General features: G+C 37.4%; 1 protein-coding gene across 2 annotated transcripts in view; it reads left to right on the top strand.

The window, feature by feature from the left end:
- DCDC1 (doublecortin domain containing 1) overlaps window positions 1–24,022 on the top strand; it is a 477,869-nt gene that overhangs the window by 79,948 nt on the left and 373,899 nt on the right. For both annotated transcript variants that reach the window (XM_055549196.1, XM_055549197.1), the window contains exon 7: window positions 4,665–4,758. In XM_055549196.1, the coding sequence (XP_055405171.1) occupies window positions 4,665–4,758 (94 nt within the window). The remainder of the gene's footprint in view (window positions 1–4,664; window positions 4,759–24,022) is intronic.

Genomic DNA, 24,022 nt, shown 5'->3' with positions numbered 1-24,022 from the left:
ATTAGTGGAAATGGTATTTTAATTAACCTTAAGATTACAGCAAGCTAACACTGTTAAATATTTTAAATTACAAGAATGACCTTACAAATAGGGGCTTCCTTTTAGGACTTTTGACAGAAATTTATATTGATACTAATTTATACCACTTTTAATTTGCTATGAGGAAATGATTACTGAAGGTTGGCAATGCTTAAACACTGCAAAGATCTTTCATCTTGAAAGTAGGAGAGTGGCAGTTTTGCTGATGCATTATTAATTTCTAATATATCTGATTTTCGAATGCCAATTTAAAAACTCATTTAACTCTTAAAACTTGGCTTGCACAAACATTATTACTGATGTTTTAGCAATGAAAGGAGAAGAATCTCTGAGTTAAAAAGCCATGTAATTTTACTTGGCTAATTTTTTAAAAACTCAAAGGCAGCAATATTTTAAAATCATCAATATTTTAGTTGAAGTAAAGGGGATTATCTTTAAATAGTTCATATTTTGCTTAGCTTAATTGGTAAATTATGATAAAACTTTAGAGGATATTTAGATATTTGAAGCTTCACTAGTAACTGGGGAATATGGTTTGTATAAACGGCTTCATTGCACTTTTAAATAATAGATTTGAAATCTTAAGAAATTGAGAACTAAACGTAACAAATGGAAAGATGAAGAAAGAACATGAGTATCCTAAGGACGGGGTTGCATCATTTTAGGGTTTATGGGACCAGCTATAGGAGCTTCCCTGGTGGCTCAGATGGTAAAGAATCCATCTCAGTCAGGAGATCCCTGGATCAAGAAGATTCCCTGGAGAAGGGAATGGCAACCCACTCCAATGTTCTTGCCTGGAGAATTCCATGGACAGAGGAGCCTGGTGGCTCCATGGGGTTGCAAAGAGTCAGACACGACTGAGTCACTTTTACATAGGTTCTTGGTAATTTTCAAGGTGACTGGCTATGGAAGAATGCATTCTGAATTACTCCTTTGAGTATTTTTGTCAATGAGGCAGGCAGTGGTGGTAATTGCAAAAGGATAATATTTGGGCACAGAGTCATATGGGAGAAAGTGATGAAAAGAAGAATTTTTCTAGTCAGACTGTGTTAGTTGCTAAAAATAGATCGATCCCATGCCAGTGTTTATATGTTCCACTCCTTTCTGTCTCAAGTCCCAGAAGAAACTGCCGTTTCTTTTCTGATGCTTTCTCTCTTGCATTTTTGAATATTGCTTTCTGAGCATCTTTAAAAAAGGTTTCAGTCCATTCGATGGGAGTCCTAGGTTAACTTGTGTGTAGTAGTCACTAAAGAAATTGACCCAAGAGATTAGGAAGGAAGGCAGGAAGAGTGAGGTTTGGAATTGCCACACTTGTTACCTTATTTGTTTGGGTAGCAAGGACCAGTCCCAGGTATGGGCAAGTGGACTAGAGAGAGGTAGGGGCCGTTCTAAGTTAGGGAGCCTTGCGTTTGACTGATGAGGACACACGGCCTTGGTTCTCCTGCACTGACACACTTCAAGTGGCGACACTGAGGTTGATGGATTTGCTCTACATGACAGTGCTTACAGTCACTTATGAAGTACATTGCAAGTACCTTGTTATCTAACTAGCTAAAGCACTGATGTTGTGACTGTTTCCCTCATAAATTAGAAGGTTCAAGATTATTCCTATCCCTGTATCTTTAATTATGAACGTTCTTCTTGGTTTTGAGAGAGACAGCAGCAATATATAGTTTTTGAAAAACTGCCTGAAGCTCTGGATTGCAGCTAGGGTATAAGAAACACACAGAATCATGTAAATGCCCTTGGGAGTACGTGGCATGGGGCAACATTATTGGTCATGTTTAAGGCTAAGATAAAGGCTGAGAATTTCTGATATATCCAGTTAAGGTTAGTTTGTCAAATTAAATTCATTGGTTAAATATTATTTGCCTTTTAAGTGCAACACATTACTAGATACAGCAACTCGGATGATAAGCCAAATCAGTCATGGTGTTTGAAAGTTGTTCTCCAGACTGAAAGAGAAGTACAGTTTTGCCTCTATATACACGTTAAGCTGGTTTTAGAAAAGGCAGAGGAACCAGAGATCAAATTGCCAACATCCGCTGGATCATCAAAAAAGCAAGCGAGTTCCTGAAAAACATCTATTTCTGCTTTATTGACTATGCCAAAGCCTTTGACTGTGTGGATCACAACAAACTGTGGAAAATTCTTCAAGAGATGGGAATACCACACCACCTGACCTGCCTCTTGAGAAACCTGTATGCAGGTCAGGAAGCAACAGTTAGAACTGGACATGGAACAACAGACTGGTTCCAAATAGGAAAAGGAGTACGTCAAGGCTGTATATTGTCACCCTGCTTATTTAGCTTATATGCAGAGTACATCATGAGAAATGCTGGGGTGGAAGAAGCACAAGCTGGAATCAAGGTTGCCGGGAGAAATATCAATCACCTCAGATATGCAGATGACACCACCCTTATGGCAGAAAGTAAAGAACTAAAGAGCCTCTTGATGAAGGTGAAAGAGGAGAGTGAAAAAGTTGGCTTAAAGCTCAACATTCAGAAAACTAAGATCAAGGTATCCGGTCCCATCATTTCATGGGAAATAGATGGGGAAACAGTGGAAACAGTGTCAGACTTTATTTTTTGGGGCTCCAAAATCACTGCAGATGGTGATTGTAGCCACCATGAAATTAAAAGATGGTTACTCCTTGGAAGGAAAGTTATGACCAACCTAGACAGCATATTAAAAAGCAGAGACACTGCTTTGCCAACAAAGGTCTGTCTAGTCAAGGCTATGGTTTTTCCAGTGGTCATGTATGGATGTGAGAGTTGGACTATAAAGAAAGCTGAGCATCAAATAATTGATGCTTGTGAACTGTGGTGTTGGAGAAGACTCTTGAGAGTCCCTTGGACTGCAAGGAGATCCAACCAGTCCATCCTAAAGGAGATCAGTCCTGGGTGTTTATTGGAAGGACTGATGTTGAAGCTGAAACTCCAATATTTTGGCCACCTGATATGAAGAACTGACTCATTTGAAAAGACCCCGATGCTGGGAAGGATTGAGGGCAAGAGGAGAAGTGGCCGACAGAGGATGAGATGGTTGAATGGCATCACTGACTCAATGGACATGAGTTTGGGTAAACTCCATGAGTTGATGATGGACATGGAGGCCTGGCCTGCTGCAGTTCATGGGGTCACAAAGAGTCAGACACGACTGAGAGACTGAACTGAATATGTTAAGCTGTTTCAATATGTCTGTTGTCACAAAGAGAGTTGATTGGGCTTGGATTAGTATTACAAGCTCTAGTTTTAAAATAAGGTTAAAAGTGGGCAGAAATGGAGGCAGAGTGTTATCAGTAACTAGAAAAATTTTTAAGGTATATAATCATACAGTGAACATTGTCCTTCAACAGTTCTTGGTAATGTAAAGCAATATATGATAGCTATGAATAGTAAGGTTGGAAGAGATAAGTACATTTAGTTTGGATTTGGAATGTGTTATGGACTTTTAAATGATTGTGGTAAGTTTCATGTTTTGGGAGTCACTTCCTGAAGCCTCATAATGCCTGCCCTCAGGTTCCTGAGACCTCTCAACTCCCCTCTGTTAATTTAATTTTTCTTGTCTTGTGAGTAGAGCTTTCTTTCCAACTGATGCATGTTTAAGTCTTCCCTGGTGTTGGAAAGGTGATTGTTACACCTTTATAAGGGCTATTTCTATATCAAGAACACATTGAGAAATTAAAGAGAGAAGGACTTTAGCATATTAGAAACCATCAAAAGTGAAGTTCTTCATAACTAATGAGAATGTTACTGTATAGCATAGGGAACTCTGCTCTGTGGTGACCTAAATAGGAAGGAAATCCCAAAAAGAGGAGATACATGTATACATACAGCTGATTCACTTTGCTGTGCAACAGAAACTAAGAACATTGTAAAGCAACTATCCTCCAATAAATTTTTTTAAAAAAGTGAAGTTCTTCAAACTCAGATTCATAGAAAACCTTGAAATGTAGTTTATTAATTCCATTTTTAGTACCCAAACAGTGTAAGTTATCAAAGTGAACTGTGATCAGATAATATTTATAATTTATTTTGAAAGTGAAAGTGAAGTCGCTCAGTCTTGTCCGACTCTTTGCAACCCCGTGGACTGTAGCCTACCAGGCTCCTCCATCCAGGGGGTTCTCCAGCAAGAATACTGGAGTGGGTTGCCATTCCTTCTTCAACCCGGGTCTCTCACATTTCAGGCAGACACTTTAACCTATAATTTATTTTAGGACACTTGGAAAGAATTTAAAAGCTAAAGAAAGTACCTTAAAACCTAATCTAAAATATAATATCCTCCCATTGTAAAATAAATGAAAAATATGTTAATAGAAAAGAGCAGGAAAAATATAGAAGTCTCCCAGAGTTTTTCCATTTATGAAATAATATGTGATTATTTTTAATATTTCTTACATCTTTCTCTTTTTTATTAATATTTGTGTGCTTAAAGTACAATTGGAATTAGCAATTTTAACTGTCTTTTTCTATTTCATATATTAGAAACATTTGATAAATCATCTAATTTTATTTTATAATTTTAAATAGCCATATAGTAGAGAAAGAACTTTAAATGTGTTTTCAATTTCGTTAGAGCTAACTGTGAATAATTATTTTTAAGGTATTTTTTTTTCTGTGTAGGTTTTAGATATTTGCACAATGAGAATGAACCTAAATGCACCAGCCAGATATCTTTATGATTTATATGGCAGAAAAATCAAAGAGATTTCAAAAGGTAAGTGGCAAAGAGTTTGTAAACTATGTGATACTATCTCAAAAGACATTTACATAATTTTGTTTTTAATGTGTACTTTTAAAAGAAAAACAGACATAAAACCCAGCTTAATGATAACATGAATAAATATGTCATTCTTATAGAAAGGGAAATCATGAAAGATTATTAAAGTTTAGAGAAGCTTCTATTTCAGCATGTTTTAGTCCATTTGGGTACTGTTTAAAATACCATAGACTAAGTGGTTTAAATAAACAAACATCTGTTTCTCACAGGGATGGAGATTAGTAAGCCCAAGATCAAGACATTGGTAGATTCTGTATCTGTTAAGGGGCCTTTTCTGATTCATAGACAGCTGTCTTCTAACTGTGTCCTTAGATAGTAGAAGGGACAAGGATGCTTTCTGAGGTGCTTTGTATAAGGACATTAATTCATTCATGAGGGCTCCCCCTCCTTGACCTAATCCTTTTCAAATACAATCACATTGGGGATTAGATTTCAACATATGAATTTACAGGGGTCATGAACATTCATCTAAGCAGAGCACAAGCTTAGATTAAAAAAAAAAAAATGAGTATTTTAACCTTAGCAAGCCATACTTAATAGACCAAAGTAATTGATATACTTTCATATTTAGCAACTTCTATGATATATCGCTTTCAAAAGAGAAAGATGAATTGTGCTACTGTATGCTCAGAGATTTTTTTTTTAATGTTTTGGCTAACTTCTAGAGGTTTTTCAAAAGTCATGAAATGCTGTAAAACAATTTTATTGTTTGTGTTTGTCAAAATAAGAGATCTTCCTCTATATTTTTAAAGGCGCTGATTTGCCATTCTTTGAAAGCAAAAATACTTGATTCCAAATTTGTACTATCATTAAATTACCGTCAGTAACAGAGTCGGACACGACTGAAGAGACTTAGCAGCAGCAGCAGCAACAAATATTACTTTACTTTTTTACTTTTACTGTTTAAAAATTTTACTTTTTATTTCTTTAATAGTAGTTGATATTCCTTTAATAGTGCCACAGTTACACTATTCAATATGCTACTTTACAGTTCTATCACTTCATTTAAACCTTGAGTTCACATATCTGAAGACGGCCAAAATCCTAAGTGGCATACTTAACTGCAAGGCTAGATCCAGAAAGATGTGATTTTAGGATATAGCTACACTGGATACTCCCATTTGTTTCCATTATCCTTGCTTTTATTGTATAAAAGCAAACTTTCCTAGCTTTATCATCCTTAATGAATCCTATTGAGTGATCACTGTGATAGTTTGATACTTATTATTTATAACTCTTAAATTTTTTTGCTAAGTATCATATATTTATATATGTGTGTGTATTAGAAATTAAATCTATTTTTCTTGGTTTTTTTTAACATTCATGTTAGGTATAAGCATTATTTTTCATTTTATTAGGAGTTTTCTTCTGAGGATTTCAAGGCACTTGTAGACACGTACCCATTACTATCTAAAAGCATTAGCTATTTACCTCTAAGACATAAGTAACACAAGAAATTCCTCCTTATGTTTTTTTTCCAGGGGAATTGGGAGAGTAACATTATTAAAGTTGATCTCTTCCTTCTTACATTTTTGGCCCCTACCTCATCACATTGGTTAAATTTTCTAGGATAAACAATACTACATAACTGCTCTTAAATTTTCATTAAGAAAATAAAGAACACTTTTTCTTAAGATCCTATCTTGCTTTGAGTAATTTCCAGCTCACCTGGAATTAAAAAATTGTATTTGAGTGAATTGCTAGAGTTGAAACTCTAAGAAACCCTGGTTAAGATAAAAGTTTAAATTTAGATAGTTGATTTTTTTTCCCCATCCCAAATGTGGTATAACAGAATTACTTATCAAAACAGAAAAGTTCTGACTCCAAGGAGTGAGACTTCATGGCTGCCAGGGGCGTTCAGATTCGTGCCTCATGCTTCATGTGTCCCAGAAGTGTGTTATTATCACATTTTAATGCATGCCTTGCCCCGTGGTTTTGCATACTTATAAAAGCTTATGCCAGCTGAAATTAGCCTATGCAACTACTAACATGTGGAAGCATAACAAGTTCACTGGACTTAAAATACTTAAAGAAGCTAATCCTGTTGGAGGAACTTCCAGTCTGCAGCACCCTAGTCACTTAACATTAGGTTTTTGCATTTCTTTTTTCTTTGTTTGTTAGTATGATTTTGTGCATCAAGTGATTGAGGTCCCTAAAAACTTTTATGTCTGATAGTTTTCTGAACTTTTAACTTTGGAAAGGTCAAGTGTTATATAAAGCTCTCTTTTACTTTAAATAAATGCCAACATTCTGATTTTATGTAGGACTTTCTTTTGATTGCTTGCTCAGTATCAGATCAGAAAAAGTCACTTAATGATGTTTAATATTAATATCATAGAAATTATATTTTATTTTAAGCACAAATTAGGAGTGTAATGGGTATCAAGAGCGAAAAGTAACAGATGTACAAAACAAGAAAAATTTCTCCTAACTGTTGCTTCTTTTTTGGCATTAAATATACTTTCAGGTGTTCCTCCTATGCTATGAGAAATTTGCACATTTGACATGACATTAATCCATTTTTTTTTTTTTTTTACTTTTCGAAATCTGATAAAACCTTCAAAATCCCATAGGATTTGCAAATGGTCAAATTTCTAAACCATAGAAGATTTTAGCAAAGAAATTTACTTTGTTCTATGTGGAAAAGTTCTTAAGTTGTGTTTCCTATGTTGATCTATTCTTTTGAGAGTGGAAGAGAACTACTCACTGTGTAAAGATGCTGTATTCCTATATATGGTCAACATTACTAGTACAGCGTTTCTACTAGAGCATGAAATAAGTATGAGAAATGCATTCTGCAAAATTACACCCTCAAAAATAACAGGGCTGTGAGAAAAATAGGTTTGAGGAAGACCATTCAAAGTCTATATACTTTTAAAACTGGAACACTATGTAAAATAAGAATTATTAACTTAGGAGATAATATGAACAGTCTGGGTATTCATCTCAGAGTTCTGCAGAAGATAGTAAAGCTGCACAGAAACAGTAGAATGTGAGGCAGTGCAGAGAAAGTCAACTGGGGGCCTAAGTCAGTGGGATTTCTTTAAAGAAGCCACAGGAGGAAGCAAAACTCCCACAGAGAGTCTTGCAAGGCAGAGGGTGCGCCTTTCTGGGAAGGGAGTACCAGTGCAACAGCCGAGCTGATGTCTTTTATCTTCCCTGCTAAAGGACAGAGTTCTACTCCTACTCTGTTGGTCTCCATTGCCTAGGAAAAAAGCATGTATTCACCTACCAAACTTTATCTTGCTGACGTCATTACCCTATTTACCAATCATATATGAGCTACCTGGGTCATAGAAGTGCTTGGTAGTGGCAGAACACATGTAGATAGTATTAGATTTTGATGAAGTTGTTTAATAACACTCTTATTCCCCTTAACATTCCCCAACCTTTTGTTCTCTTAACTTATTACCTTCTCTGAACTTAATTATTGCACCGTGGTGAATGAAGGGAGTCATTCTTCCTCTTAAGAAAGGCCATAGTCTCTTAGGACCTTTCTGATGCTACTATTCCAATAACCAAGCCACTCCTCCCCACTACTTTGTGGATCTTTCTAGATCACGGTGGGTAGTATGAAATGTACCCTAGAAGATTCTGAAATGAGTTAGAATAGTACATTAATTAAGTTGGCTTCGAAGTCATGCTATGAAACACTAAACATTCATTTCCTGTTCCATGTCCTACTTCAGGTTAGCTGCCCAAAATAGCTATATATTCTTTAAAACTTCTTCAGAGATTCTGCAGTGATATCAAATGACAGGACTAACATATTCCAACCACAGAATTCCAATAACAGGCCCTCAATGTGCAGGTTTACTCTTGCCCATTAGCAGATTTTTGTAAAGAAATCAAATTTGAAGAATAAAATGCCAAAGAAGTTCAAATCCAAAAATGTTAAGTCTTCAGAGAAGTGAATTCCAAAATCAAATAATCTTACCTTTGTGAGCTAAAATCCAATAAAAGTTCAAACTTTTGAAATTAAAATTCAAAGAAACTGAAGTCCTTCCTGTTTTATGCTTTCCAGTATCAGCCAGATGGCTTCTGGATGCCTGGTTTGAGCTGGAGTTCCTCCAGCAGCTACCGTCTGGGCTCCTGCCGTGGGTGTCACCCCTCAGGACCTCAGAAGTTGAGATGGGTCTCCACCAACTTTCTCATGTTCCCTGCTCCCCGTAGAACCAACAGATGACCGCATTAGCCCGACACCCAGCACATTCAGAATAGAATCCATTTCCCTAGTTTCTCATATGATCTTTCCAAGCAAAACGATGTTTCCTGTTTGGCATGATCCATACCCACATGACCGTTGCCAAAGACCATGGCAGAGACTAAGTGAAGGAAGGCAAAGAAGAGAAACCATTGTTCATGTAAAACTTGCCAAAGCGCCAGCCGATTTTTATTGTTGAGCGGAGTATATGACGTGTGACATAGCTCGAAGGGAAGCAGCTTCCCACCGAAACATTATTTAAGCATTATGTATTTATAATATTTTTCTTGAGAAATTGACCATTGTACACTGTCTTCTCTCTCAGTTAAGTGCTTTGATTTTGGAGCCAGAATTCAGATTTCAGTTATGCCACTTATTGTATGACCTTGAGCAGGTTATTCAGTTTCTCTGAGAGTCAATCTCCTAATCTATAAGATAGGGATTATCATATTTACTTTAATAGATTGTTGTAAGAATTAAATGAGGTCTACTTAGAGTTCTTAGAACACGTGCCTGACACTTGGTAAGTGCTGTAGAACATTATCATCATTATTGCTGTTATTTTTATTCTGGAAGAGGGTACTGAGAATGTTGCATTCTTGGAACATTTAGAAATTTATATTAGTGGTGGCCTCAGTCATACTTGTTCAACTTATGAAAACAACTCTTCCCTTATTTGCCTTTGTAGAATATTCCAGACATCTTAATATTCTTTTCTCTCTGAGTCCTGTGTTTCTGGACCCCATGCTGAGCAAAGGGTAGGCTCTAGCTGGTGGCATAGCACCCACCTTGCTCTGGGAGCGGTCATTTCAATCCTGGGTCCCAGTGGCTGCTGTACTGACCTCTGGCTATGGAGCTGTCAAAGCCTAAGAAACTTCTTCGACGGGCATGGCTTCCCCCTTATCTCCACATCAGTTCCAACTGGAGAATGACTTTCAGTGGATTTCTGAATTGAAGCAACTGTTTGTGTTTCTGAGGCCCGTGCTGCGTTACGTGCCCAGTGGCGACCGTGACACTACTGCCACTTGCCCTGAAGACGTGGCTTTTCCTCAGGCTTTGACTGCTCCTGGCCTTGAGTTTATGTTTCTGTCCTCATCTGCTTCAGTGTTTGGGATTTGCCTCTGGGGCCTGTCTCTACTATATTACCATTCCTTTCAGAAAAACTCCCTTCTGTAACAGATTGGGGCAGCATAGTTTGCAGAAGTTGAGTTTTTTTTTTTCTTTTCTCTTGCTTTCCTTTTGCTTTCTGGCCCATACTTGTGTTTTTCTAACATATTTCTCTAGCTTTTTTTCCTTGCAGGGTCTCTCATGGTTAGAGATATGAAGTCAATAAGTTCCAAGTTTGTCAATAGCATCCTTTGTTGAAACCAGTCTTATCCATTTTCACCTTACTGAGTTAAATAATCCTACCAGGATGTATTTTCCCACAGTTCAACATCTAATTTAGATCTTGATTGGACTCCTTCACCTATTATTACTCTGCCTGAATCTCCTGTAACGTAATTCATTTTGCCTTTGCCTTTTCTTAATTTTAGGCACATAATTTTTTGGAGTTCATTAAATACTTTCTTTGGAGTGCTTTATGTAATCTTCCTTGTATTCTCCTCTCCAATTTGTTTAGATTTTATAGGTACTCTTTGTATAACTGTTCTGTCCTTATAAGAGATTCTCCAAGTGTTCATACTATCAATTTATCTGTAACTGACATACCCCCTCTTCATAATATTCAGGATTCTGCCTTCGCTGGGGATTTGTTCTCTAGAGAAGATTTGCTCTCTGATGTCTCTGTGATTTCTCTGTTGGGTTTCACTGGGGCTCCATTTCCTACTTCTTATTTTTTAATAATTAAAATATATACTCCTTTAAGAATAACTTCTTTAAGAGTAGTTAGACTTGAATGTACCTCCTGTACCCTCGCACCTTCATGATTCAGTTTTTGTCTTTGTATCTGTAAAATGTGTGTTCTCAGATCAGATGTTTAACTTAATCTAAGGAAATTTTTTTCCTCCTTGAGCTAAATAAGCTGTCTTATTTATTTTCATGCATACACTGTTATTTTCTGATTGTAAGATTGAAGCATATTTTAAAACCACTTTATTTTCTGATTCCTTTAACGAATTTGATTCATAGGTTTTTAATACTTTCTTCTAGTTGTTTCACTACTTTAATCAGAGAAGAAACAGCATTCTTTTTATAACAAATCTACCACTTTTCTATATATGAAGCCACAGCTTGGGTTTCTGACAATTAGAATCATGGTCGAAATTTATGTGATAAACTTAGAGTCTACCTGAATTCGTGGAGTTTACTTTAAAAGCTTGTGGATAAGCCACGTGAAAATCTAATGTTAGCTCATCCACAGTGCCTTTTTGACCCAGAATGCATTTTAAAATAACGTCATGGAAGGACTTCTCTGGTGGTAAGACTCCGTGGTCCCAATGCAGGAGGCCCCAGTTCAATCCCTGGTTGGGGAATTAGATCCCACACGTCTCAACTAAGAGTTTGAATGATGCAACGAAGACCTAGTGCAGCCAAATAAATAAATATTTGAAAATAATAATGACAAAATAACATAATGAAGAATAGAATTTGAGGCATGGGGCCTAGCGTTTCCAATCTAGGCCTGGTAGTAGTAGTAATAGTGTTAGTTGCTCAGTCATATCGGAGTCTTTGCAACCCCATGGACTGTAGACTGCCAGGCTCCTCTGTCCATGGAATTCTTCAGGCAAGAATACTGGAGTGGGTAGCCATTTCCTTCTCCAAGGGATCTTCCAGATTCAGGAATCGAACCCAGGTTTCCATTTAATGATAAACCTTCATTGGGTTCTAGCATGTCTTGAAAACTAATACAATTATGTAAAGTTTAAAAATAAAATAAAATTAAAAAAAAAATAATAAAGTCCTGACTGCAGATTTAGTTGCAAAACACAGAAAAGCAGCAAGTATTGTTCTGCCTTCTGATGCCTAACATGATCTAATCCCAATCTCAGATTTACCTGCAGCATCAGGTGACATTCTCTGCATGGTTCAGTGTCAGTGGCTACAGCCTGTACAGTAAGGCAAGCATGACCAGCTTGGGGTGCCAGGGCCTGCATAGATAGCACCCCTTAGTATACTAAAGCAGTTACCCCCACCCCTGCCCTGGGCTAGCAGTTTCTGAAGGCTAAGTTTGGTAGAAATTATCCCAGCTGCATTTAGATGCTATAACCCATCAAGCTCAAAATTCTATGCAGTTCTTGGTTATTAAAAATTTTAGGCCAACCTCCTTATTCTCCATGTATAGTTCCTTCAGTAAGAGCACAAATATAAAACCAAAAATTCAGCTACATGACCCAGTATGTTTCCAGAAACCATCGAGGTTGAAAAGCAAGCAAGCAAACAGAACCCCCACATAGTTCTTGCTGATTAAAGCATCATCAAAGCATGAAGCCACCCAGTCCAGGCCCCTCCATAAGTCTCAATACTTTTGGGTTATTTTCTCTCCAAAATTACTTCTTATATATTTCTCAGGGTTCCTAACCAACTTGGTCTCCTAAGTACAGCAATTTCCTGAGTTTTATGAGACATTCTCATAAAATAAGAGGTTCAAAATATTGAACCTAAGGTGGTAATGAAAACCCTAGAATTTGTAGGCAGCTGGTCAGAGTGAGCACATTCTTATGGAGAATTGTGCCCTTAATCTTGAGTTTGATAAACTTCTTGCATTTGGGAGACTGATATTTCCCAATTTTAATATATACCATAAGTAAAGCTACAGTAATTAAAACAGTGTGGTGCTGGCATAAGCAGAGACGTATATACCCATAATGGAATAGAATTAAGAATGCAGATCTAAGTCAATTCATTTATGGCCAGTTGACTTTCTAAAGGATGTCAAGACCATGCAATGGTTTCTTCAACAAATGGTGGTGGCAAGACTGTATATCCACATATAAGACTGAGGTTGGACCCCTACATAGAACCATTTACCAAAAAAAAAAAAATCCTGAAAATGGATCAATGATCTAAATATAAGAGCTAAAAGTATAAGACTTTTCCAAGAAGATGAAGAAATAAATCTGCCTAGCCTTGGATTTAGCAATGTATTCTTTGACATGACACCAAAAGTATGGGCAACAAAAGAAAGAAATAGGTAAATTGGATGTCTTCAAATTTAAAAAGAAATTGTATATCAGAAGACACTGTTAAGAAAGTGAAAAGACAACCATCAAGACTGAGAGAAAATATTTTTGACCCATGTGTCTGATCCAGTTAAATATCCATAATATATAAAGAACTCAGACTCAACAACAAAAAGACAAACAACATCACTTCATGGCAAATATATGGGGAAACAGTGGCTGACTTTATTTTTCTGGGCTCCAGAATCACTGCAGATGATGATTGCAGCCACAAAATTAAAAGACACTTACTCCTTGGAAGGAAAGTTATGACCAACCTAGATAGCATATTAAAAAGCAGAGACATTACTTTGTCAACAAAGGTCCGTCTAGTCAAGGCTATGCTTTTTCCAGTAGTCATGTATGGATGTGAGTGTTGGACTATAAAGAAAGCTGAGTGACGAAGAACTGATGCTTTTGAACTGTGGTATTAGAGAAGACTCTTGAGAGTCCCTTGGACTGCAAGGACATCCAGCCAGTCCATCCTAAAGGATATCATCCTGGGTGTTCATTGGTAGGACTGATGTTGAAGCTGAAACTCCAATACTTTGGCCACCTGATGCGAAGAGCTGACTCATTTGAAAAGACTCTGATGCTGGGAAAGATTGAGGGCAGGAGGAGAACGGGATGACAGAGGATGAGATGGTTGGATGGCATCACTGACTCAATAGACATGGATTTGGGTGGACTCTGGGAGTTAGTGATGGACAGGGAGGCCTGGCCTGCTGCAGTTCATGGGGTTGCAAAGATGAGCAATTGAACTGAACTGAAAGGAACTAAATAAACATTTTCCCAAAGAATATAGACAAACAGCCAACAAGCACATCAACATCCTTAGTCATAAGGGAAATGCAAATCAAACCTACAATGAAGTAACACTTTAAATAAACTAGTAATGGCTATAAAATAAAATCACACACAGACAAAATGGAAACTAAGTTTGTGAAGATGAAGAAATTGGAAACTCTGGACATTGGGAACATGAAATGTTTCAGCCACTTTGGAAAATGATTTAGTGGTTCCTTCAAAAGGTAAACATAGAATTACCATATGACACTGCAACTTTACTCCTAAGTATATACCCCAAAAGAATTAAAAACAGACAATCAAACATTAACCTGTACATGCATATTCATAGCAGCACTATAGATAACAGCTAAAAGGTGGAAATGAAGCATCTACATCCAAAAACATCCAAACATCTGAAAAGATGGATGCAGAAATACATTGTGATATATTATTCCACAATACATGATGGAATATTATTCAACCATGAAAAGAATGAAGTGTTGATAATTCTATAACATGGATGAACCTTTAAAACATTATGCTAAGTTTAAAAAAATAAGACAAGTACCATATTACATGATTCCATTTACATTTGAAATATCTAGAATAGCTAAATTCAAAGAGATAGCAGAATGGTGTTTGCCAAGGCCTATTAAAAAAACTAAGATCATGGCATCTGGTCCCATCACTTCATGGCAAATAGAAGGGGAAAAGAGGAAGCAGTGACAGATTTTATATTTTTGGGCTCCAAAATCACTGCTGATGGTGACTGCAGCCATGAAATTAAGACACTTGCTACTTGGAAGGAAAGCTACAACAAATCTAGAGAGCATATTAAAAAGCAGAGACACCACTTTGCTGACAAAGGTCTTTCCAGTAGTCATGTATGGATATGAGAATTGAACCATAAAGAAGGCTGAGCACTTAAGAATTGATGCTTTCAAACTGTGGTGTTGGAGAAGCTACTTGAAAGTCACTTGGACTGCAAAGAGATCAAACCAGTCAATCCTAAAGGAAATCAACCCTGTATATTCATTGGGAGGACTTATGCTGAAGCTGAAGTTCCAGTCCTCTGTGTTGCCAAAGACTGATCTTCCTAAAATATCCCTCTTTTTCATTTTTCCCGCAAAACTTGACATAGCTAGACAGTGTGCACACTCTGTACCTGACAAATTTTAAGTACAAATTTTAAGATCTTGCCTTACCCATCCAACTAAATCACCACATCTCACAGCTCCCAGTAGGCACCTTCCATCCCAGCTAGATCAGTCCCTTCTATGTCGTAGACATGCAACGACTCATATAATGCCCAGCTTCCTTACTTTTGCTTGTATTATTTTATGCCCACTCAGTAATCTTTCTATTCTTCTCCATTTATTCAAAGTTTAGCAATTTGTATCAGTCAGGATGTATTATATGACTGTGTAGTAACAAACGACTCCAAAACACTTGGTAGTTTAAGGAAAGGTGTATTTTTCACTTATTCTACATGTCATTGTGGGTTGATTGCACCTCTACTAGCTTACATCAAGCACTTCACGTGTTGAAAAAAGTGACAATGTTAGTTAGTCATGTTCTGTGTTCTGTAGTCCATCAGTCTCCTCTGTCCATAGAATACTCTAGGCAGGAATACTGGTGTGGGTGGTCATTCCCTCTCCAGGCAGTCTTCCAGACCCAGGGATCAAACCCAGGTCTCCCACATTGCAGACGGATTCTTTACTGTCTAGCCACTTGCAATTCACATGCTGTCTCCTTAATTCAGTAGTGTGGGAATATACAATCCTTTCACAGGGAAGGGCACTTCAAGTCATATGACTAGGCCTGACATGAAGAAGATGGGAGGTATAATTTTTATTTGGGGAAGGGCAAAAAATATTTTGCTTGATCATAGATTATACAACACTATCTGTTAACCAAAATTTGCTGTTGCTAAGTCACTTCGGTCGTGTCCAACTCTGTGTGACCCCATAGACGGCAGCCCACCAGGCTCCCCCGTCCCCGGGATTCTCCAGGCAAGAACACTGGAGTGGGTTACCATTTCCTTCTCCAATGCATGAGAGTGAAAAGTGAAAGGGAAGTTGCTCAGTCGTGTCCAACTCTGCGACCCCACGTGTCCAACTCTTTGCGACCCCATGGCTCCTCTGTCCGTGGGATTTTCCAGGCAAGAGTACTGGAGTGGGGTGCCATCACCTTCTCCGTTAACCAAAATTGGTATGTGTTAATTGCTCACTTGTGTCTGACTCTTTGTGACCTCACAAAGAGTGGGATTGTAGCCCACCAGGCTCCTCTGTCCATGGAATTCTCCAGGAAAAAATACTAGAGTGGGTTGCCATTCCCTTCTCCAGGGGATCTTTCCAACTCAGGGATCGAACTTAGGTCTTAACCACATGGCAGGCAGATTCTTTACCATCTGAGCCAGGGAAGACCACTAAAATTGATATTAGTTATCAATTGCTGTATGCAAATTACCCCAAAACTTAGCAAGTTAAAGCAATAAACATGTATTTTGTCATGGTTTTTGTGGGTCAGGAATTCAGGCATGGTTTATCTGGGCCTTCTGACTGGATCTCTTACAAAGCTTCAATCAAGGTGTCAGTTTGCAAAGTTTTAAAGTATTACTTAAATCCCACTCTATTTTGTTTACTAATACCTCTTTATCATAACTTTTTTGATACCGTATGTCTATACCATATGTCATAATATATGTTTAATATAGTATATCTGTCATTAATTGTAAGACAAAATCTCTAAAGAGAGATTTTGTCTTACAATTTAAACAAAACAAAAAACCTCTAAAAATCTTGTAATATGTACAATAAGACTGAGCATGTAATAGACCCTTGAAAATTTAATATTAAAATAATAATGCTAAATATGATCTTTGTTGTAGTAAGTGATGAAAAATACTTTTTAAATGGCTGAGTGAATTAAAATAAAAAAATTCCTTTTTGAATTGCATTTGCAACAGATTTTCCACTGTTAACCACTTTTTGCTGGTAGTTCTCAGTGCTGTCACTTAAGGATTTTCCACTACTCTGAATAGTATTTTGCCATTTTTCACAGAACTTTAAAAGCTTGGAGATGCAAATGCATTACTAGATGCATTGTACAATGTAAAAACAAATGAAAATTACTGTATTTATTGATATCTTCTTCCAAAGTGCTGTTGATTGATTTACTTTGGGTATCAGCATCAGAAGCTTCTTTGGTCATCACCAAAGCCTGGCTTTGCCATGGTTTCCTCTAAGTCATCTCCAATAAGTGTCCATCGTGTCACTGCTTTTTTCCATTTCTGACAGCTATAATTTAATTTAAAAAATAGAATAGCTAACTGAAATCTATTCTTACACTTTTACCATCGGTCTTGATTTTGTCTTCTGGAGTTAAATGATGCAGATTAATTCCCAATCTGTGACTGCCTTTCAAATATTTGAACATGTGTGACTTAAATCTTTTCCAGGTTAAGTATCTCCAATCTCTCCAACTATTTCACTGACCTCTCACCATCCTGGTTACTCTTCTCTGTTCTCTTTAGTTTTTTTGGTATTCCTCTTCTTGTGACCCCACATTGTACATGATTTTCCAGGTCAGTCAATGATGAGTAGCCCCACCTTCTCTTTTTCTTCAGGTCATTATTTAACCTACAATTATTTCTTTTACATAAATCATATCGTTGAGCTAAATTGAATTTAAAGGCAACTAAATCCCTCAATTTTTGCTCACAATTTGCTTCTAAGCTACTTCCTCATCCTGTGCTTGTACTGCTGATTTTGTAGATATGTGAACACAACTTTATACATTGATACCTACTAAATTTCTCCTTATAAGAATTTTATTTAGTAGGTTAGCCTTATAAGATTTTTCAGATATTTAATCTGTCAGCCTGGGATTAACAATTTCTCTCATTTTTATTTTCACTGTCTAAATTATTGATTAAAATGTGCTGTGCTTAGCCACTCAGTTGTGTCCGACTCTTTGCGACCCCATGGACTGTAGCCTGCCAGGTTTCTCTGTCCATGTGGATTCTCCAGGCAGGATTATTGGAGAGGATGGCCATGACCTCCTCCAGGAAATATTCCCAACCCAGGGATCCCGTACTGCAGGCAGATTCTTTATCATCTGAGCCACCAGTAGGCAATAATTAGGGACAGAGATCTTTAACATGCTAGGAGTCTATGTCCAGTTCTAACTGTTGCTTCCTGACATGCATACAGATTTCTCAAGAGGCAGGTCAGGTGGTCTGGTATTCCCATCTCTTTCGGAATTTTCCACAGTTTATTGTGATCCACACAGTCAAAGTCTTTGGCATAGTCAATAAAGCAGAAATAGATGTTTTCCTGGAACTCTCTTGCTTTTTCCATGATCCAGTAGATGTTGGCAATTTGATCTCTGGTTCCTCTGCCTTTTCTAAAACCAGCTTGAACGTCAGGAAGTTCACGGTTCACATATTGCTGAAGCCTGGCTTGGAGAATTTTGAGCATTATTTTACTAGCATGTGAGATGAGTGCAATCGTGCAGTAGTTTGAGCATTCTTTGGCATTGCCCTTCTTTGGGATTGGAATGAAAACTGACCTTTTCCAGTCCTGTGGCCACGGCTGAGTTTTCAAATTTGCTGGCATATTGAGTGTAGCACTTTCACAGCATCATCTTTCAGGATTTGAAATAGCTCAACTGGAATTCCATCACCTCCACTAGCTTTGTTCGTAGTGATGCTTTCTAAGGCCCACTTGCCTTCACATTCCAGGAACAACAGACTGGTTCCAAATAGGAAAAGGAGTACGTCAAGGCTGTATATTGTCACCCTGCTTATTTAACTTATATGCAGAGTACATCATGAGAAACGCTGGACTGGAAGAAGCACAAGCTGGAATCAAGATTGCCGGGAGAAATATCAATAACCTCAGATATGCAGATGACACCACCCTTATGGCAGAAAGTGAAGAGGAACTCAAAAGCCCCTTGATGGAAGTGAAAGAGGAGAGTGAAAAAGTTGGCTTAAAGCTCAACATTCAGAAAATGAAGATCATGGCATCCGGTCCCATCACTTCGTGGGAAATAGATGGGGAAACAGTGGAAACAGTGTCAGACTTTATTTTTTTGGGCTCCAAAATCACTGCAGATGGTGACTACAGCCATGAAATTAAAAGACACTTACTCCTTGGAAGGAAAGTTATGACCCACCTAGATAGCATATTCAAAAGCAGGGACATTACTTTGCCAACAAAGGTCCATCTAGTCAAGACTATGGTTTTTCCTGTGGTCATGTATGGATGTGAGAGTTGGATTGTGAAGAAGGCTGAGTGCCGAAGAATTGATGCTTTTGAACTGTGGTGTTGGAGAAGACTCTTGAGAGTCCCTTGGACTACAAGGAGATCCAACCAGTCCATTCTGAAGGAGATCAGCCCTGGGATTTCTTTGGAAGGAATGATGCTAAGGCTGAAAATCCAGTACTTTGGCCAACCTCATGCGAAGAGTTGACTCATTGGAAAAGACTCTGATGCTGGGAGGGATTGGGGGCAAGAGGAGAAGGGGACGACAGAGGATGAGATGGCTGGATGGCATCACTGACTTGATGGACATGAGTCTGAGTGAACTCCGGGAGTTGGTGATGGACAGGGATGCCTGGTGTGCTGCGATTCATGGGGTCGCAAAGAGTCAGACACGACTGAGCAACTGAACTGAACAGAGTCTATGCTTCAGATTTCTATTAATCTTCCTGGGAATGACTCTTCATTTAGTTATGAACTTACAGGTTTATCTAACCCCAATGTAAACATAAGTTTTCTAATTGCCTCACTCTAGTAACATTAATTTTAAAAGTGAGTTTAGTCTGTCATAGCTGGTCATATTGGATCAGTGCTTAAATTTTTATGTGGCCTGAAGGGCCTTCATGATTTGGTCCCTACCTAGGTTCTCCAGCTTCACATGTAGTACTGAGCCCTTCATCTCTGCACTCAAGTCACTTTATTTTCTTGTTTCTGTTCCTCCAACACTTGATACTCCTTCATGCCCCAGAACTTTACCATATGTTTCCTCTGCCTGGATTCTCTGACCCTATCTTCCTTGCAAGGTATTACCTACTCTTCTTAAGGTCTTATTTTAAACATTTCTTCCTCGAATACCTTTCCTGTCCCACTTCTCCCCTTATCTAGGACAGGTATCTCTGTTACATTAATAGCACCCTGTGTCTAGTAATTGTCACAACTATAATTAATAAAGATGCTTGAGGAATTATTTAATTTGTTTATTATTAATTATTGTTAATTATTTAATCTGTCCCCTAGACTGTAAGATCCATTAGAACAGAGATTTTGTAGTCTTCTCTATTCCCACATTTAACCCAGGTCTAAATAATATAGAGGAGGTATTATAAAACAGTGTAAATATAAGTATTATAAAATTATTTTAAAAATTATATATATTATAGAATTACATTATATATAATTATAAAAACTGGGGATGATGCACTTCTTGGTGAAGCATTGTACTTTGATTCCTTTTGATGAAATGGAAATTTCAGGACATTGAGAGAGCCTAGTCAAAATGCTTCCCTCCTCTTTTATGCCCTAAAAATGCTTAGTACTACACCTTTGTTGCTAGTATTTTTCCTGCTCTCTAAATGTGTAATTCTACAATGGTCCAGATGGTCTGGGTCCTGTAAAATGGCATTGCTTTCTTGGTTAAAAGTAGGTAATTCAGAAAGATATATAGCCTGCAGCCTACAATCAAGCCCCATACAGGGACAGCTGTATGTGTGTATTCATTCTGATTCCTTATATTAATACTACTTTTTCTGTGAAAGAAATTGCAAGCGAGGGAAGCATTCACTTATAATTTTCTTTTGTTTTGGATACTAAGTGAGGTATTGCTCTATCATTTTTAAAGAGAAATATCAAAAGAAAGCAATCATGAATTTTGGTTTTTTATTTGTTTTTAATTGAAGGATAATTGCTTTACAGTATTGCATTGGTTTCTACCAAACGGCAACATGAATCAGCCATAGGCTTACCCATGTCTCCTCCCACATGAATTTTAAATAAAGGACTTAATTAAACAGGAGGTTTGCAGACCTTCTGGGTTCTCCTGCCTTGTTATAGATACACCCATTTATTTGGGAAGGAACACACAGACTTAGTAATATTTTGCTTAAAGGCAATAGATGCAGCCATAGTCTATGGAGATCTACTCTCCACTGGAAGAAATAATGTTTCTATGCTGCTATTAGAAAGGGCAAGCCCCATGTAAGGAATTTCCCCATGAGTCTCCCTCTCTGCTCATTAAGTATTTGTTAGGCTTCCCTAGTGGCTCAGCCAGTAAAGAATCTGCCTTCAATGCGTGATACCCAGGTTCGATCCCTGGGTCAGGGAGATCCCCTGAAGAAGGGAATGGCAACCCATTCCAGTATTCTTGCTTGGTGAGCTATGGTCCATGGGGTCACAAAAGGTTGGACATGACCACCTGACTTTCACTTTCACTTCTCTTTTATGCGAGTTATCCCATGTTGGGTCCTAATGATTACTGTTTATTTTTCTAAGGGTTCACAAACCATTTTATAATCTGTCCTAGAAATTTTCAGGGGATAAAGATCAACTTTATAATTATAATATCTTCTTTAAAATTAAGTATATTTGCCATGAGTCCCTTTACCATTTACTCTTACTTCTCAAATTTTATGAAATATAAAAATTTAGGTTTCTTTCTGGAGAAGCATGCCTAATGCTGGTGGTTATTAATCAGCCCTGGAGTTTCTCTAGATTAAAATATACAAAGGCAGCCCTTTTGTGTTAGAAAGATGCCATTCAGAAGAAGTCCTCTGGGCTTCCTTGGGACTGTGCTCTCTGACTTTGCTTTGGTTCCAAGGTACCTTAGATATGGCCCTCTGCTGCTGCTGCTGCTAAGTCGCTTCAGTCATGTCCGACTCTGTGCGACCCCATAGACGGCAGCCCACCAGGCTCCCCCGTCTCTGGGATTCTCCAGGCAAGAACACTGGAGTGGGTTGCCATTTCCTTCTCCAATGCATGAAAGTGAAAAGTGAAAGTGAAGTCGCTCAGTTGTGTCCGACCCTCAGCGACCCCATGGACTGCAGCCTACCAGGCTCCTCCATCCATGGATTTTCCAGGCAAGAGTACTGGAGTGGGGTCCCATTGCATTCTCCGATATGGCCCCCAGTGTCCTCTAATGACTTCCAGACATTGAACTTGAACTAGCTACTCTCATTGCTTGACAATAACAAATTGCTGGCAGTTGCTTGGTGGCCTAATGGCTAGGATTCTGGGCTTTCACTGTCATGGACCCAGTGGCGTGGCCAAAACAAAACAAAACAAAGCAAAACATAGAAGTGCTAACTAATTACTGATTTATATTTCTGCTATTTATCTATAGAGAATATTGAGAATTTTGTCAAAGCTTGATTTTAAAAACTTTTTTTAGTGGCAGTTGGAGAACTCCCATTATAATTGGATCACTGTCATATTTTATTAAATATGTGAATGCACAATTGTGTGATATGAACATTCACAAAGCAGTCTAATCTGCTCATAGACTCTTTAATATGTCAGAAAACTCCCTTTTGAAGTCTTTAAAACATAGACTGTCTTTTATAGTCGTGAATATATGATCATCACTCCTAGGTGTTGTTGGGCTAAACTTTCTTCAGTATTTATGTGATTTTTTTAACCAAATCCTTTATTTTTCTCCCATCTCCTTGAGTTTATCTTTTTAGCTTCTAGTTTTTATATCTTATTTCTGGGTCTTTGAGCTCTAACACCAACATCTGTATCTAACTCTAATGATTTGTCCAAGATCCTAGAAGTTCTTTATAAAAAAAGTTGTAACAGTATAATTGTCAATGAAAACAAGTAGTCTTATTGTTAGTACATGCTGTAAAACGTGATAGCTCAGTCGGTAAAGAATCTGCCTGTAATGCGGGAAACCTGCGTACGATCCTTGGGTTGGGAAGATCCCCTGGAGGTCATGGCAGCCCATTCCAGTATTCTTGCCTGGAGAATCCCCATGGAGAGAGGAGCCTGACGGTCTGCAGTTCATGGGGTCTCAAAGAGTTGGACAGGACTGAGTGACTAAGGTCTCCGTGTAAAAAACTCAGCAGTGATTGGTTTTCTTCCTTCTTAGCATTTTGAGAAGAGAGGTGAAATAATAGACAAAATATGTAAAGTGCTTATTATAGAAGATTCTACTTTTGTGAAACAAACATAGAGAAATGTCAAAAGGGAATCTTCCATTATAATTACTGTAACTATGAAGACTTTTCAGTTTATCACATTTAGAATGTAAATTTTTATGACACACATATATTTTACATCCTAAGTAAAATACTTAAATGTAAATAATGTATTGGCCTTGCATTTGAGCCAAGGAGACTAAAACCATTTTATCCACATTTTCTGACTCCTAGGTCTCTCTGAATTAGGGTATGTATGTGCCAGGTATTGAGTGAAAAAAAAAGAAAAAAAGGTCCAGCCACATTAAAAAAAATTATATTAGTTGTTACTTTATAATAGTAGAAGTTTGAGACATTTTACAATTAGCTTGCTTTTGAATGTTACTTATATATATTTGATTTTGTTCCTAAGTTTTATTATGTTTTTATTACATCTGTTCTTACTGGGTCAACAGTTAATTGGTGCCTCAGTTAACACCATTTGGATTAAGCTTTTCTGAATAGTAATAGAAATTACAAGTAATAATGTCTAAAAAGTATCAGTTATTACAGCAAGCAATTATATAATGACATTTCTAAAGGTCTTTACTTCTCATTTTTGTTGATTTTATTAAGTTCCATGCATTGTACTTCCACAAACTAATCCTAAGACAGTGCTTTAAATTTTTGTGCAGAGCTTTAAAGTTTACAAAAGCAGGTCATATATATTCAATTATTATGTATTGGTATAGACCATAACCACATGAAAATAGATTAGATATATTAGATATGATTAATTCTTAACATTTCTTTAATCTTAATTGTACACATGTCAGTTCAATTAAGTTATTTTAGATGATTACTACATACCAAATATTTTAGGTGCTCAAG

The sequence above is a fragment of the Bubalus kerabau genome, chromosome 15, assembly GCF_029407905.1.
Source record: "Bubalus kerabau isolate K-KA32 ecotype Philippines breed swamp buffalo chromosome 15, PCC_UOA_SB_1v2, whole genome shotgun sequence".
Taxonomy (NCBI): Eukaryota; Metazoa; Chordata; class Mammalia; order Artiodactyla; family Bovidae; genus Bubalus; species Bubalus kerabau.
The sequence above is the reverse complement of the archived record's forward strand: the minus strand, read 5'-3'. Positions and strand labels throughout refer to the sequence as shown.